The sequence below is a fragment of the Coturnix japonica genome, chromosome 17 (assembly GCF_001577835.2).
Source record: "Coturnix japonica isolate 7356 chromosome 17, Coturnix japonica 2.1, whole genome shotgun sequence".
NCBI lineage: Eukaryota > Metazoa > Chordata > Aves > Galliformes > Phasianidae > Coturnix > Coturnix japonica.
The window spans coordinates 3,675,257-3,690,531 of record NC_029532.1 but is presented as its reverse complement, the minus strand read 5'-3'; the positions used below and the strand labels follow the sequence as shown (position 1 = coordinate 3,690,531).

The window sequence follows — 15,275 nt, the reverse complement described above, 5'->3', positions numbered from 1 at the left end:
CATCAGCATCATTGGGGGCCTCGTGGTGGTGGCAGCCACCACCGGGAGCAGCAAAGTGCGGAGCCCCCACCCCACTCGGGCCATTATTTCAGCACAGACCTGCGGCTTTCAGCTCCCGTTCATCCCTATTTCTCCCCCCACCTTCATCCTTTTAAGTCTCTTTCCCCAATCCCGGCCCGCTTAATGAAGTTATGTGATCCTATAAATGTTAATTGTCTCAACTTCTTCTCCCCTCTCCCCCCTTTTTTTTCTCTCTCCTCATCTCTCCCCTCCTCGCCGCTTTCTGCTCCACTTGTAATAAAGAAAATATCTTGGCCGGTCTGAGCCAGTTGCTTGGCAACCCCAATTGAAAAAAAAAAAAGAGAACAGAATGTAACCAATCCAAAGACAACCGAAAGATTTTGGTGACATGTGACCCCTCCGCAAAGGGCAGCCTTAAACTGTCCCTCCTGTCCTTTGCTCCTGACCATTGGGGTACCCCCCCCCCCAGCCTCTAACCCCTCCCCCCCCCCCCTCCAGGCTCCGTACACCAATAAATATGGATTAGTGAAATACTTTTTCCCACACTGATGAAAAGCCGGGGTTGATCTTTCCACCTCCTTTATGTACCAACCTGACAAGTTGCTAAACAAAATTAACAGGGGAACGAACGGAGCCCGGTCCGCCGTGGGGCTGTGGGTGCAGCTCTGCATCCCCGCGGTTCGGGGAACTCAATGCGTTTTTAAGCCCCGAATGGGGAAAAAAAAAATAGAGCAGCTCAGCGCTCTGCCTCCTTCCTCACCCTGAGCCTCGGGGAGGGATTTTACCTCACTTTGCCGGAGAGTCCCCGCAAATTAAACCTCATCCTGGAGGAAAATAATAGGGATAAACAAAAAGGGAAAGTAAAGCGGGGGTTTGGACCCGCTTTGACCCCCCACCTCTATCCACAAACCTCCCCCCTTCCTGCTGCCCCGCTCTGAGCAGGGAATGCCTCCCAGCCCCAGGAGCTGCACCTCGCCAGCTCCCATCCGCCCGCAGCTGCCAGGAAAAAAAAAGAAATAAATAGGGCGAGGAGAGAGCGAGGAAACCAATGGCCGCAATTCCAGCCCCGGCAGCGCCGTCCAGCACCGGAGAAAAATATTTCTCCTGTTAAAAAAAAAAAGAAAGAGAGCAAAAGAAAAGCGCTCAGTGCGGCCTCAGAGCGCTGCCTCTATCCGGGACGTGCGCTGAGCTCTGCGCTGCGATGCCGTGAGTTGGGCGCTAAGGGAGGCGGTGATTTGGGGCCGGTTGTGATTTGGGGGGGGGGTCGCCGTGGGTCGGGGCTGCGGGAGGTCGGGGCCACCCCACGGAGCGGTGGGGACCCCGCGGTGGCCGCAGGGATCCCCGTGGCGGTCGGTGGGACTCGGGAGGACGGATCCCCACGCACAAAGCGTCGGCCCCGCTCCTGAGCCGGGAGCCGGAGCCCCTTTCCCAGCGCCGAGCGCCTTTGTCTCGCCTTTGTGATGGAAAGAGTCCCTCCTAAATCAATGCCGTGACACCGGCATTGTCTCCTCGCTAGGAGTTTTTAAACTTTTCCCCCCCGAGGTCAGGAATGTGGCCGGCTTCTATGGGGACGGAGGAGCACGGGTGGGTGGGGGGCTGCGGGGTCACGCTGGCTCGGCGGGTCAGCCGAAAACAAAACCTTTTGAAATACCTACCCTCCATCACTGCCAACATTGTCCCCTGCCAGCAGGGGCCTGGCACGGCCCTTCAATGCCTCCAGCCCGGCCGCTGTCCACCCCAGCGGTCAGCATCTGGGAGCGGACAGAAGGGCATTGTGCGGGGACAGCTTTGTTTTCGGTCACAGCTGCCCGGGCTGGGACGGGGCCGACCCGAAGTGCCGGTGGGTGGGAGAGGAAGGAGGGGACGGAGGGGACGGCAGCGCACGGGTCAGCGCCTCGCGGGGGGGACCGGTCCCGTCGGTGCCGGTTGGAGCGCTCTGATGTCACCGTCCAAGGGATGCGGTGGGGATGGAGGGTGGGGAGCTCTTTGGGGCTGGCACTGCCACCCTGGGACAAGGACAGCCCGGTGCTGGGGACCTGGAGGTGTGCAGGTGGCATCCCTCTGCTTTGGGAACGATGTGCTGGTGGTGTAAGCCCTGATTCGGGGCCAGGTGTCCCTCTGATTTTTGGCTGGGTACACGGCAGTTTGCTGGTGTCGTGTCCCAAGGCTGAGCCTGGGGTTCAGGAGGTGCATCCCCCTGGTTCCCAGCCTCCATTTCCCCTTGTTTGGCGCTGTCCCTGTGCCCTCAGCGGGTCCCATTTGGGAATGCAGGTGTGGTCCAGCCCGAGGGAGCAGTTTGTGGGGCTGAGCATCCCATGTCCCACCTGCAGGGACAGCACTTGGCTGGAGCACAGCTGTGCCACGGCACAGAGCATCCCCACTCCAGCTGTGACAGGCCCTGGAGAAGGCTGTGCCCCCCCAGCCCCCCCGGTACTCACAGCACCACATGCAGGGCTGACATCCCAGGACACAGTGGTGATTTTCTGTCCCATTTACATCAGCACAGCTCCCCCCACGCCCCATGGCCAGCGCAGGGTTCAGCCCCCGCTGCCCCCTCCCCCCTTTGCTCCTCTTGGGTGGCCCCAAATCCCCCTGGATTTTCCCAGCTGGGCGATGAGGTTCAGAAGCTCTGGGCTCATGGCTGTTATTTTTACCCGGCTGTTGAGGAGAGCAGTGGATGGGTTTAACAGAGCTGGAAGCAGAGAACTGACGGGAGGAGAGCCCAGCCCTGATCTACCCAACAGCTGGAGGTGGTGGAACAGGGAATGGGGCTGCGGGGTGGGGGTGGGAGCAGGGGGGAGGTGCCTCAGTTTCCCCATATGGGGCTGCTCTGGGGACACGTGGGGACACCCGGTGTGACAGAGAGAGATTTTGCTCTGGAATAAGTTCACAAACAAGGGATTATCAGAGGCTGGGAGGTGTGTGTCGACCTCCGGCCATGCAGAGTCTCAGTGGTTCTATTTCTATAGGTGTATCTTCACGTATCGATTGGTGTTTTGTGTGCCCACATCTGAACCTTTTGGAGGAACCTGGAGCTTTGTGAAGGGTTTGCTGAGAAACGTAATGAATGTGACGGAAGGGGTGGAGACAGGAGGTGAGGATGGCCAAAACCTCAGCCCTGCAGCCAAAAGTGACTGGGAAATAAAAGGAAAACATATGGATGGAAACTTCACTGCACATAAGGGGGGGTCAGTGCCAGGCTGGGGCTGAGCCGGGGCTGCAGGGGTGGGGGCTGAGCTCCTGGGCCAGGTGGGGGTGGGGTAAGTGGAGGAGTGATGGGCTGCCCACAGCCCCGCTCTGATTTCAGCACTCAGCTGCACCAGATCAGCCCAGCACTGCTGGGAGGGCAGGGAGATGCGGGTGGGAGGGAAGGAGATGGTGGTGGGGGAGATCTTACAGCCCACAGGGATATAACATTGGGTATAACATTGGATTTTATATGTGATTTGTCCTGGAGGCTGGGTGGGAAAGTGCATTTTGGGATGGAATGGAATGGCATGGAACCCAGTAGGATGCAATGGCATGCAATGAAATAGGATGGGATGGGATGCAATAAGATGGGACATGATAGGATGGGATGAGATGGGTCCCAATAGTATGCAATGGGATACAATGGGATACTATGGGATACTATGGGATACTATGGGATACAATGGGATGCAATGCAGTGGCAGACAGTGCAATAGGATGCAATGGGGTGGGATGCAATGCAATAAGATGTGATAGGATAGGGTTCAATGGGATGAGATTCGATGCAAGGGGATACAATGTGATGTGATGGGTTGGGGTGAACCTACAGGGTGTTCTACAGGGGAGAAATTCTGCCCAGCTGCTGGAGCTCTGCCCTTCTGAGAACCAGAGCTCTCCAGTCCTGCTCTGGCACCAAAATACTCCTGTGTCGTTCCCATTCACTGCCCGTGACCCCTGGGAGGGGATGCAGGGAGTTAGAGGGGTGAGAATGGAGGGGTGGAGGAGTGCAGGGGATGTGGAGCTGTAGGGTTAGAAGGGTGTGGGGATAAATAGGGGTGGAGGGATGCGGGGATGTGGAACTGGAGGGATGTAGGAGAAATGGAGTGAGGGGTCATAGGAGTGTAGGATCGGAAGGATGCAGGGATATATGAGGATGGATGGATGTAGGGGTAGAGAGATGTCAGGACATGGGGATATATGGGATAGATGGATGTGGGAATGCAGAGATGTTGGGGTAGAGTGATGGAGAGATGTAGCCATGAAGAAGCAGAGGGATGCGGGGTTGAAGAAGCGATGTAGGGTGGCAGATATATAGGGATGTAGGGATACACGTGTGGGGTTATAGGACTGAAGGGCTGTGGGGCCGCACTTTGCAGACCCGAGGCAGGGACCGGCCCCGCAGCCCGGTTCGGCCCCGTCTCACCCCGCAGGGCCGGGAGGTGGCAGCAGCGGCCGCGCAGAGCGGAGCAATTCGGGAGATCGGGGCTGAGCATCCCCGGGAGCTCCGCGCCGTGCGGGGTTTGGGATCCCGCAGCCCCTCAGCATCGCTGTGAGGAGCCGGGGGGCTCCGCCACAGACCACTCCTCAAAATACTGCTCTGACCTGGGGCTGTGAGCAGCGCTTCCAGGCGCTCTGATGCTCCCAGTGCCCCCCGCCCTCATTTTCTTCCCTTCTTCCAGGTGCGGTTGGATCCCTCCGTCCTCGGGCGCATTTCAGACGAGCCAGCGGCACAACGGGATGGAGCTGCGGGACGTGACGGCGGCGGACCCACGTGGGGTGGGTGCGAGGTTTGGTGACACACCGCGACCCCCAGGCGGAGCAGTGGGGTCCGTGGGGCAGCGCGGGGCTGCACGGCACAGCTGTGGGTCGGGGCTGTGGGTCGGGGCTGTGGGTTGGGGCTGATGGGCGCTTCCTCGGTGGGACGTGGCCCCTCCCAGACTGCGCTGCATTTATGGCTTTGGGGTTAACCAGCATTTTTGGCCCAGTGTCCCGAGGGGTGGCTGGCAGCTCGGACACGTTGCAAATGCAGTGAGGCCTCCAACTGCTCAGCCGGGGGCTGGGGGGAAAGCGCCTCGTTGGGGTCGGGCACCTCGGGAATGAACGGGCTGAGACCCCCGGCCCCCAACCGCCCCCACCATCCCTGCTGTGCTGAGCGCCCGACCTCAGCCCGAGGGGAAACACAGGGATGTACAGAGTCACTGTAGGGACCTCAGGGGGAGGGGGCATCTGTCATCCCAGTCGGGTTTTGGGGTGCTCGGTGATGCCGGCTTTAATTTAACATAAAGATAATAACAAGAATTCCCTTCCCCCGCCCGAGTCTCGGAGTGCCCCCCACCCCTCGTCCTCCCTTCCATCTCCCCGTGTCGGGGGCGGGGGTCCCTGTAGGGGTTGGGCCGGGGGCGGGTTCCCATCCCGTGCTCGGGACCCGCCCCGTCCCCGCCCGCCGCCGCTGCCCTCCGCCATGGGGCCGCTGCGCTGCGCTGCGCTCGTGCTGCTGCTGCTGCTGGGCACCGGCACCGGGACCAGCACCGGGGCCGGCCCCGAACCCCCCCGGGTGGTGCTGGCCCTCCTGGCCCGCAACGCGCAGCACTCGCTGCCGCACTGCCTGGGGGCTCTGGAGAGCCTGGATTTCCCCGCGAGGGACATCGCGCTATGGTGAGGGTGGGGGCACCGGGAGCAGCTCCAGCTCCTCGGGGGATGTGGGGGCGGTGGGGGGGAAGGGGTGAGTGGAAGGAGTGGGAGTCCTGGGGCAGCGGTAGATTCGGAGTGGGGGAGAATGGGGGCTCTAGGGGGTGGGGGACACAGGGACAGGGATCTGAGGGGAACGGGGACCTTAGGAGGGTGTCCCCATTCCTTCAGGATCCTCTCTAGGGTTGGGGAATGGGGACCTGGAGGAGTGGGGACTGCACGGGGATCCCACTGGGGTGCGGGGAACCCGTGGTGGTGGCAGCTCCGTGGACACAGAGGGGCTGTGGCTGTGTGGGGGGCACTGCACCGGGATGGGGGCACAGCACTGCAGGGGGAACGGAGACCCCCACTGTCTCCTTCCTGGACTGGTAGGGCTGGTGTGTGTGAGGGAGCACTCAGGGCTGGTGGGGGCTCTCCACATTCTCAGGGAAGGGTGCTGCCTCCCTCTCCCCGTGAAAACTGCCCAGCACAACCCCCAAAAGCCCCTTTTATGCCATGTGGAGGGTGGGAGTGGAGCCCCTGTTCCTATTCTTCCCCGCTCCTTTACAGCCGCCACATGCTGGAGTGGAAACTTTTATGGGGGATGAGGTGGGGGCCAGCGGGGAGGGGTCCTGCTGGGGGAGGCTGTGCTGGGGGGAGCTGAGGGGCTGCTTTGGTCCTGCTGCCCCACACCCAGCCAGTGGCTGTGGGGCAGGAGTGGTGGAACGGGGTGGGAAGCTGATGAGGGCCGAGAGCAAGCGGGAGCCACGGGATAGCAGTGGGGAAGAAATTACCCCTTTGCCTTTCCCTCCCTTGCGAACGCAGCTGTGGTTCCTCCAAATTACACGCTGCTTTTCCAAGTGAGCCCTGCTCCCCTCTGCTGCTCAGCCCCTTGGTGTGGTAGGGCAGGGGAGGGGTCTGTGCCTTGGGGGGACCCTGAGTGCTGCAGGCTGATGAGTGTCAACCCCCCCCAGGTGTGCAACAGACCACAACTCAGACAACACGACAGCGATGCTGCAGGAGTGGCTGCAGGCAGTGGGCAGCAATTACCACTCAGTGGCATGGAAGGCAGAAGAGGAGCCCAGGTGGGGCTGGGGGGGGCAACCCCGTATTACACCCCCCCTCCTTGCACTTCTTCACTGCACGCACACGCTGGTTTGCTTGCATGCTGCTGCCAGCTCAGCTCAGCGCTGACTCAGGCGGACGGCATGCAGTGTGTGCACTGAGTTTGTGCGTTCCCAGCTGGTGCCGTTAACCCTCTGCCTTCCTCCCACTGCACAGTTCTTACCCCGACGAGCTCGGCCCCAAGCACTGGAGTGACAAACGCTATGAGAACCTGATGAGGCTGAAGCAGGAGGCTCTGAGCTACGCCCGGGAGCTGCGGGCAGATTACATCCTGGTAGGGACGAGGCAGCATGCGGGTGCCACGAAACATGGGGTGTAGCTGTGGGTGTCCCCGTGCCTCCAGCACCAGCTCTGTCCCCACAGTTTGTGGACACGGACAGCATCCTGACCAACAACCAGACCCTCACCTTCCTCATGGCGCAGAACAAGTCAGTGGTGGCCCCGATGTTGGACTCACAGACCTTCTACTCCAACTTCTGGTGTGGGATAACGCCCCAGGTACAGCACAGAACCCCTGGGGGGCTGCCCAGCGCTGTGTCCTGGTCACTGTCACTGTCACACTGTGTCACAGGGCTTCTATCGCCGCACTGCCGACTATTTCCCCACCAAGAACCGGCAGCGCCGGGGCTGCTTTGCCGTGCCCATGGTATATGCCACGTTCCTGATTGACCTGAGGAAGGAGGACACGGCACAGCTGGCCTTCTACCCCCCCCACCCCAACTACACCTGGGCTTTCGACGACATCATTGTCTTTGCCTACTCCTGCCAGGAGGCTGGTGAGGGTCGGGGGTCTGGGCAGGGCTGGGCTCAGCCTGTGTGGTGCTCACCCCCCTCTCCTGCAGGTGCTGAGGTCTATGTGTGCAACCAGCAGCGCTTTGGTTACATCAATGTCCCTGTGAAGGCCCACCAGACACTGGAGGATGAACGCATCAACTTTGTGCATCTCACGCTGGAGGCCATGGGTGAGCTCCAGGGGGTCCCTGTTCTGTTCCTGTTAGTGACAGAGGGCTGCGGGCTCCATGGAAGGGATGTTCCATCTCTCTGCAGTGGATGGTCCCCCCATGCAGCGCTCCAGGCACATCTCGGTCCCACCCAAACCACTCACCAAAATGGGCTTTGATGAAGTAAGTGCCCACCCTGCCTCCCCTTCGCACCTCCTGCCCTGGTGCTCAGCCAACCCCACGTCCCCTGTCCCACACTGATGTCCCCCCCCCATCCCGTGCCCTGGTGGGACTCTCCTCTTCCTCCCCAGATCTTCCTCATCAATCTGGTGCGGCGGCCGGACCGGCGCCGGCGGATGTTGGAGTCCCTGCAGGAGCTGGAGATTGCTGCACGAGTGGTGGACGCGGTGGATGGGAGGTGACCACGTAGTGTCACCCTGGGAGGGAGCCGGGCGCTGGGGACACCGTGCTGACCCACCCCTTCACCTTGCAGCACCCTCAACAGCAGTGACATCAAGGTGCTGGGGGTGGACCTGCTGCCAGGGTACTATGACCCCTTCTCTGGCCGCACGCTCACCAAGGGGGAGGTCGGATGCTTCCTGAGCCACTACAACATCTGGAAGGAGGTATGGGGCTGAGGGGCACCAGCACGGGGTGGGGACGCTCTGTACAGCATCGGTTCTCTCTGGATAACCTGGGGAGAGGGTCTCTCCTTCAGGGTGGGTGTCCCCAGGATGGCATAGTATAACCCAGTATAGCCCAGTGCAGTGCCAGTGTGGGTCAGCAGCTCTGTGCCCTCCCCACAGATCGTGTCCCAGGGGCTGCAGCGGGTGCTGGTTTTTGAGGATGATGTGCGCTTTGAGGTGTCCTTCCCAGCACGGCTGCAGCGGCTGATGGAAGAACTGGAGGGGGCACGGCACGACTGGGACCTCGTGTAGGTACTGGGGGTGGGGGGCACGGGGTGGGCGCTGGACCGGCTCTGATTGCTCACCCTGCAGCTACCTGGGGAGGAAGCAGGTGAATGCAGAGGATGAAGCTCCTGTGGAGGGTGTCAGGAACCTGGTGGTAGCCGGGTATTCCTACTGGACGCTGGCATACGCCATCTCCCTCCGTGGCGCACAGAAGCTGCTGGCTGCTGAGCCCCTCTCCAAAATGCTGCCGGTGGATGAGTTCCTGCCCATCATGTACGACAAGCACCCCAAGTAAGGAGCAGAGCTGCGCTGCTGTGGGAACATGTGGTTCTTCTCCATTGCCACCATCCCACCCCGTCTCTCCCCTCCACCCCGGCTGGAGGAAAACATCTGCAGCATGAGCTCATTCCCCTGCTTGGCTGCCGGCTGCTGGAAAGTGGCCCCCTGCCAGCACGGGGCGGCGGGGATGGAGCTGGGGTGTGGGGCTGGTCTGTGCAGAGGGCTCATAGGGGGCACCTCATGGGGTGGGGATCCAGGTGGGGGTGCACAAGCACTGGGGGAGAGGACATGGGAAAAGGGGAGAGTGGGATGGCAAAATGAAGGGTCGGAAGGGTGGGGGGAAGCACTCTGAGCACACAGCATCCCTGGTGCTAATGTTACTCCCAAAGCAGTGCCACCCCCCGTGCACCCACTCCATTGCTGTGTTCTCTATCGTTCCTAATGTGTCCCTCTCCTCCCGCTCTCCCCAGTGAGGACTACAAGCGGCACTTTGCCCCACGGGACCTGCAGGTGTTTTCAGCTCACCCACTCCTGGTGTATCCCACACACTACGCCGGGGACAGCAACTGGCTGAGTGACACAGAGACCTCCACCATCTGGGACGATGACTCCAAGCAGACAGGCTGGGTGGGCTCACAGAAGACCCTGAGGGACCCCCGGGATGGAGGGGGGTACCTCCGCTCTGCATCCCACGATGAGCTCTGAGGGTGCTGGACATGGACCCCCACCCTGGGAGCAGCCGGACCCTCCTCACCCACCCATGGAAGGCATCAGTGAGCAGAGGGCTTGCTCTTGTCTGGACTGCTAGCAGGGATGTTCACTGCTTTCCTCCATAGGGACCAGGCGTTGTGACCCAGGGGGGAATTGTTGATCGGGTTCTCCCCCCCATCCCTGGGGTTCTCCAAAGTGGGATTTGTTCCTGGGGCTCTTGGCAAGATGGTGCCCAGACAGACAGAGGGGCTGCCAGACCCCGGTGCTCCGGCTCTGTACTCTCCTGAGTAGTGCAAACTGTTTTTTGGACATCACATGGATTCGCTGTGCAGGAGGAGGGGGAAGGAAGGCCCTGAAGGTTCACATGTGGCCTCCTGCCATCCCTGCCTGTTCCATATCTGGGCTGAAGCCCAGGAGGATTAAAGCCAACTGTGTTGGAGCCGACGTCCCTGGCTGCAGGCTGTGCTGGGCAGAGTTGCCCTCAGATAATACCGATGCCTTCTCTCATTTGTTCTGCTGTTCTCAGCAGAGGTTTTGGCCTTTGGACTGAAAACCTTTTGCTAATTTGAGCACTGGGATGTGCAGCTGAGTCCTGCTGGGCTCTGGCGTGTGTCACATTAGTGGCCAGATTTGGAGAAGGGTGTTTGCTTTACAAGAGCCAGGGATTGTTTGTTTTGAGCTAAAACTTCAAGTTCCTGGAGCAACTGAGCACTGCAGGGCAATGCTTGGTTGGAAACTGGGGGAGAGAAGCAAGTTCCTTGAAAACACTGCAATGGTTCCTAATCCGGGTGGGCTGGGGGGGAGCTGAGCTTCTTGCCAAGTCCGCAGAGCTGATGCTCTCCCCTGTATTGCTTCCTTGGCTGTGGGTACCCTGAATGCAGACCTTGCAGGGTGAGGAGATTGGGAATTGAGAAGTTTGGGTGCAGGCTGGAGCAGAGGAAGGGGATGGCAGTGGCACTGCACTATATGGGGCCCTGTGAGGTCCCAGGGTGCCTGTAGGGCTGCGGGCATGGAGCTGCTGTGCTTGCAGCTTGTAGCACAGACAGGACACATGCACAGAACGCTCAGCTTTTGGGATGCTGGAGTGGTGCTGGAGGGCAGAAGGCATTCCCTAGCAGCTCTGGCAGGAGAGCTGTAACAAAGCCGGCCAGGAGCTCTTAAATCTCTTAATGTTTTGGCAGACAACAACCTAACTCAGAAACTATGACGGCCTGAAACCTCCCCACTGGTTGCTCCAGCTCCGTGGGAGCAGACTGATCTGCTGGTGAGGTAGGAAATTCCAAGCAGCCTTTCTGTGCCATGTTGAGCTGGGAAACCCTTACTGCACATCCATGATGCGGGGAACCAACAGGTAATGAGGGGAAGGGGATGTTTGCACAGTGGGGAAGGGGGCAGATGTTCTGAGTGAGGCTGCAGCCACCAGCAGGGACCTCAGGGAGGGACTGAGGTGATGGGGCAGGAGGCGCTGGTCCCCTGCAGGCAGCTGAAGGGTGAGGGGAAGGTGCTTCCCTGGCCATAGAGGGCCCGGCTCCAAGGAACACGGGTCTGGAAGAGGCTGTGCTGGGCTGCGCCAGGGCTGTGTGCTCCTGCCAGGACCGTGTGCTCCTGCCAGGGCTGGCGGCCACGCTGATTGTTTCCATGTTCGCTGAGCTGCCAAACAGCGTCAGGGAGGAGGAAAAGGGGAGAGCCTGGAGCGGGGCAACGTGTGCTATAGGGGTCAGTGAGAGCTGGGACTGCCAGCACGGCGCTGAGATGGGGCGGCACTGTCACCTTCCACGGGGGTCCAAGCACGCTGCAGGGCACAAACAGGCCAGACCCCGCTGTGTCCCCCCGAGGAGAAGGACAAATCCCCCCGTTAGCCTCTAAGTGACCCCGACACGGAACAACGCCGAACTATGTATCTGCAAGGACCTCAGCCAACAAGGCACCGCCCCGCCGCCATCTTTGTTGATGGCGTCTCAGCTCTCTTACTTCCGGCAACATCACCATCTTGTTTCCGGGCAACGCCGCCATCTTGGTTGGGGGGGGGGATAAAGAACGACAAGCATTTATTTCATACAAGATTTATTTAAAATCATTAGAAATACCACCATTGCTGCAGGCAGGATGGTCTGTACGTGGACCAGCTCCCAGGCTGCATTTGAGGCTGTTCCTCCAATGGCTGTCCAAGAAGCTGGAGGAGGAAGGCCAGCATCTGTTCACAGTGAAACTGCAAAGAAATTGGCTCTAAAACATCCCTGAAAGGAAAACTTTAATGTAATATCGAATGTATAATGTTGAGGGTGTTCAGCAGCCAGCAATGCAGCAGTCAGCACCAGCATGATCACATTGTACCAACTAACTGAGGTACCACCATGCTTAAAAACATGGCTCTGAAAATGCTAAAATAATGTGTTTTAACAAAATCATTCTTCTTTTGGCTCAGAATCTTCATGCATTGGATGGCAGAAGAGGAGAGAGCTGCAGGTCGGTGCTGCTGACAGGGTAAGAAACCTCCCTGATGCTGCAGTCTCTCCATCACAGATAGGACTTGAGTGGTGCACCAGGCTGAGCATCTCCACCTTCACCTGGACACCGAATAAACCACAAAGTGCTTTAAATCAAACCACTTGCACTTGCTCCCACAGTTACATCCCGCAATAGCACCCTTAGGGCTGGCAAAGATAAATCCAACAGGAGAGCATTTGTGCTACTGCATGGTAACACAGAGCTCCTGGTGCTCATTCCAGTCTGCAGCTTTACAGCCCTGTATATGTCCCCTATGGATCTGAGCAAGGCTAGAAGAAAAAAATGATCCGAGAGGCCACAGTTTTGCAGCCTGTTGATGAGAATAATTTCTCTTCTTCTGGGAAATAGGGGATGCTGTCAGCCACCTCCTGGACGACATCCTGCCGTACTTCTAGCCCTTGCTGCACAAGCTCATTGATGACGCATTGCTTTACGTGGTGGTGCTTCAGTGGGAGGAAAGGCACGACAAAGTCAATGACGTGTTCGTTAATGATCCCAGATTTCCAGAATCCACCTGCAAAGGTGAAAGAGGAGACAGAAGATTTTACTTTGGGTGTCCGTGGTCCCTGGAATTCAAAGAGCTGAAGCCAGAATACTCGGCTGAAGACAGATCTCATTTTGTACGAGGTCTTAAACCAATCAGTTGTCAACTCCTTCCCCAGACAGATTTGTCTTTCCCTGGGAATGGTTAGATTTAGCTGAACTGCTCTGATTTTAAGCTCTGCTCTGTGACAAGGACAAAGCAAGGATCCAAGCAGGCAGCAGGGATTGATGCTTTTCAGTGCCTTTTCAGTGAGTGTGCTGTGCCTTTTGCTATACTTTGTCTGAATATGTATTTACTCCAAAGAACTTTGCTAATGGATCTGCAGCTTTGGGAAGCGGGCTGTTCCTTCCCTCTGCCAGAAAACCTTGAGCAGCTCACAATTCCTTTCCCTTCAAATCCCTGTCCCCTTCTGTTTGCTTAGAAGATCCCAGAGAGCATCTGTAGCTGTTTGGAGTGGGCCTGGCTCCCTCTGCTGGGCTCTGCTCCCAGCTGAAACACTGCAGAGATGCACTCACTCTGAGGGTTCTCAAACACAGCTTTGGAGATGGCTGCCTCCATGTCCTGCAGGCTGATCTCCTCCCGGTCCTGGTGGGCACGCCAGAGATCCAGTGTCATTTCATTGATCTGCTCTCCTCCCGCATTGCTGCACAAGAGTGAGACGATTTACTACCCAGGAAAATGGTACTGCGGGACAGAGGTGGCATCCGCCACCCTCCAGCCTGCACGAGGGCAGTCCAAGCTTGCCCTGCTGCCTGGCCTAAAAGGACTCCTGTAAAGGCAAGCAAATAACAGGAAGGGGATGCTCCAATTTCATGAGGAAATGAAATAATCTGTTGGTTTCTGCAGCTCAATGCTTGGAAAAGCAAAAGGAAAGCATGCTCTGAAGTCGGCATCGTCCTGTGCCCAGGTGAGCAGCAGTGCCTTGGAATGCCCTGTGATGCCCCACCTGGCACATGGGCCTCTCACCTTATGAAGATGAAGATGGCTTTGCGGTAGTTGGTCCCATACACAACCCACGAGGGTCCCAGGAATGGCATAATCACATCAATCAGGCCTGGGTGCATCTTGTCCATCTCCTCAAAGAGAAAGACCGACCGTCCACAGTTTGTCAGGTTCCCTTGGATCCAGTGCCTCAGATTCTCCTAGGAAAGATACCAACCAGAGCATAAAGCAACAAGGGAGGGCTGAGCTACTGCAGTGCAAGGGCTGAGGTGAAGCACAGAAGCAGCAGTGCAGCATCACCTACTCAGAGCAGGAACAGCCATCCCATAGGCAGGCTGCTTGGCTCTGGGCCTGGCACAATGACTTACCTGTGCCATTTATTATAGGTCTATTGCAAATTTAAAGCGGTAAGAAGGAGGCAGCAAACTAAAGCTGTGTATTCAGCCTCCTACAGCTCCCTCTGTTCTCTTTCATTGCATTACAGCTCCCAGCTACTGGGAGGGAGATGTACCTGTTGCCACCTCCTTTTCTGCTGCAGCTGCATGTTACGCTGTTTTGGAGCTCCTTGTTGGGTGAGCAGGGAATTATCAAGTCCAGCAATACAGAGGTTGTTTTTTTTTCCCCCAGCTATTGAGCTGTTTGCAAAGCAAAGGGACAACTCCAGGTGAATGGCACTAAGGGAAACACTTCGGCTGTGCATTCAAAGGGCCGTGTAAATACTGAAAGGGGGGGGATATGACAGCAAGGACGATCGTGCAGCCGCTGCGTGGAGCTTTTGCTCCAGGCTCAGTCGGAGGGAGCAGCGCGGAGCTGCAGCACACGCAGCCGACACCGAGCTCACCTTGTACCGCTCCACGTGCTCCGCGTGGGGGAAATGCACGACAGGGGAGAACTGGTGCACGTGGGGGCTCTGCAGCCCCTCGGGGAAGAGATGCCGGACCAACATGGAGCTGACGAAGGTTTTTCCCGTCCCGGTGGAGCCGTGGAAGGACATGACGAGGGGCTTCTGCGGGCTGCGCTGCTGCACGAACTGCCTGAGCCCCTTCATCAGCTGCTGCCTCACCAGGGGCTGCCCCACCAGGGACACGGCCAGCTCGCACTCCAGACCTGCGGCAAAAGCGAATCCTTTACCGACCGATGCGCTGACAGCTCACAGCTCTCAGCTCACAGCTCACAGCTCACAGCACACAGCACACAGCACACAGCTCACAGCACACAGCACACAGCACACAGCACACAGCACACAGCACACAGCTCACAGCACACAGCTCACAGCTCACAGCACACAGCTCTCAGCTCTCAGCTCACAGCTCTCAGCTCACAGCTCAGCTCACAGCTCCCCGCCCCGCACTCGCTCCCGAACCAGAATCGGAACCTAACCGCGCAGATCGGGCCTGAAGCCGCACTCGCAATCCGCCGTGAAGCTGCAGCGCAGCGCCCATAGGTCCCAAGCGGCGGCGGCCGAGAGCAGCACCAAGGTCAGAATCAGAACCGGGACCGGGACCGGCACCGCCGCTGAGCGGCACATGGCGGCCGCGGCTCCGGCACCGCCCGCACTACAGCAACTACAGTGTGCAAGAGGGGGCGTGGTGTGAGCAGCATAGCACCGCCCCACGCTGTGATCCCACAATTAAAATCAGAATTAGCAAGGGTGGA

The 15,275-nt window shown here is 58.6% G+C and overlaps 2 protein-coding genes across 4 annotated transcripts; one reads left to right on the top strand and one right to left on the bottom strand.

Moving 5' to 3' along the window:
- The first annotated feature begins 1,109 nt into the window (after window positions 1-1,109).
- Window positions 1,110-10,194, top strand: CERCAM (cerebral endothelial cell adhesion molecule). Of its 3 annotated transcripts, XM_015879308.2 has the most exons (14): window positions 1,110-1,227; window positions 2,991-3,115; window positions 4,671-4,767; window positions 6,633-6,743; window positions 6,940-7,057; window positions 7,147-7,281; window positions 7,355-7,559; window positions 7,626-7,745; window positions 7,831-7,907; window positions 8,036-8,142; window positions 8,218-8,350; window positions 8,531-8,658; window positions 8,723-8,926; window positions 9,385-10,194. In XM_015879308.2, the coding sequence occupies exons 4-14, from the start codon at window positions 6,670-6,672 to the stop codon at window positions 9,617-9,619; spliced, it is 1,536 nt and encodes a 511-aa protein (XP_015734794.1). In that variant the 5' UTR covers window positions 1,110-1,227; window positions 2,991-3,115; window positions 4,671-4,767; window positions 6,633-6,669; the 3' UTR covers window positions 9,620-10,194. The 3 variants fall into 3 exon arrangements, with proteins under 3 accessions (XP_015734794.1, XP_015734795.1, XP_015734793.1); XM_015879309.2 differs by lacking the exons at window positions 1,110-1,227; window positions 2,991-3,115 and having other exon boundaries at window positions 4,464-4,767; XM_015879307.2 differs by lacking the exons at window positions 1,110-1,227; window positions 2,991-3,115; window positions 4,671-4,767 and adding an exon at window positions 5,456-5,646.
- A 1,478-nt stretch (window positions 10,195-11,672) lies between these two features.
- Window positions 11,673-15,246, bottom strand: TOR2A (torsin family 2 member A; the record flags this gene model as incomplete). Its single annotated transcript, XM_032448169.1, has 5 exons — window positions 11,673-12,647; window positions 13,193-13,320; window positions 13,644-13,819; window positions 14,461-14,726; window positions 15,000-15,246. Coding segments are annotated over 5 exons (1,062 nt in total), but the record flags the coding sequence as incomplete, so codon positions are not given.
- Window positions 15,247-15,275: the final 29 nt, after the last annotated feature.

Bases quoted from the DNA above. Each gene is read 5' to 3' on its own strand.
- CERCAM (XM_015879308.2), top strand. From the start codon at position 6,670: ATGCTGCAGGAGTGGCTGCAGGCAGTGGGCAGCAATTACCACTCAGTG. The intron at 7,908-8,035 runs GTAAGTGCCCAC...CTTCCTCCCCAG, and splicing joins CCAAAATGGGCTTTGATGAA to ATCTTCCTCATCAATCTGGT. The intron at 8,659-8,722 runs GTAGGTACTGGG...CTCACCCTGCAG, and splicing joins CGGCACGACTGGGACCTCGT to CTACCTGGGGAGGAAGCAGG.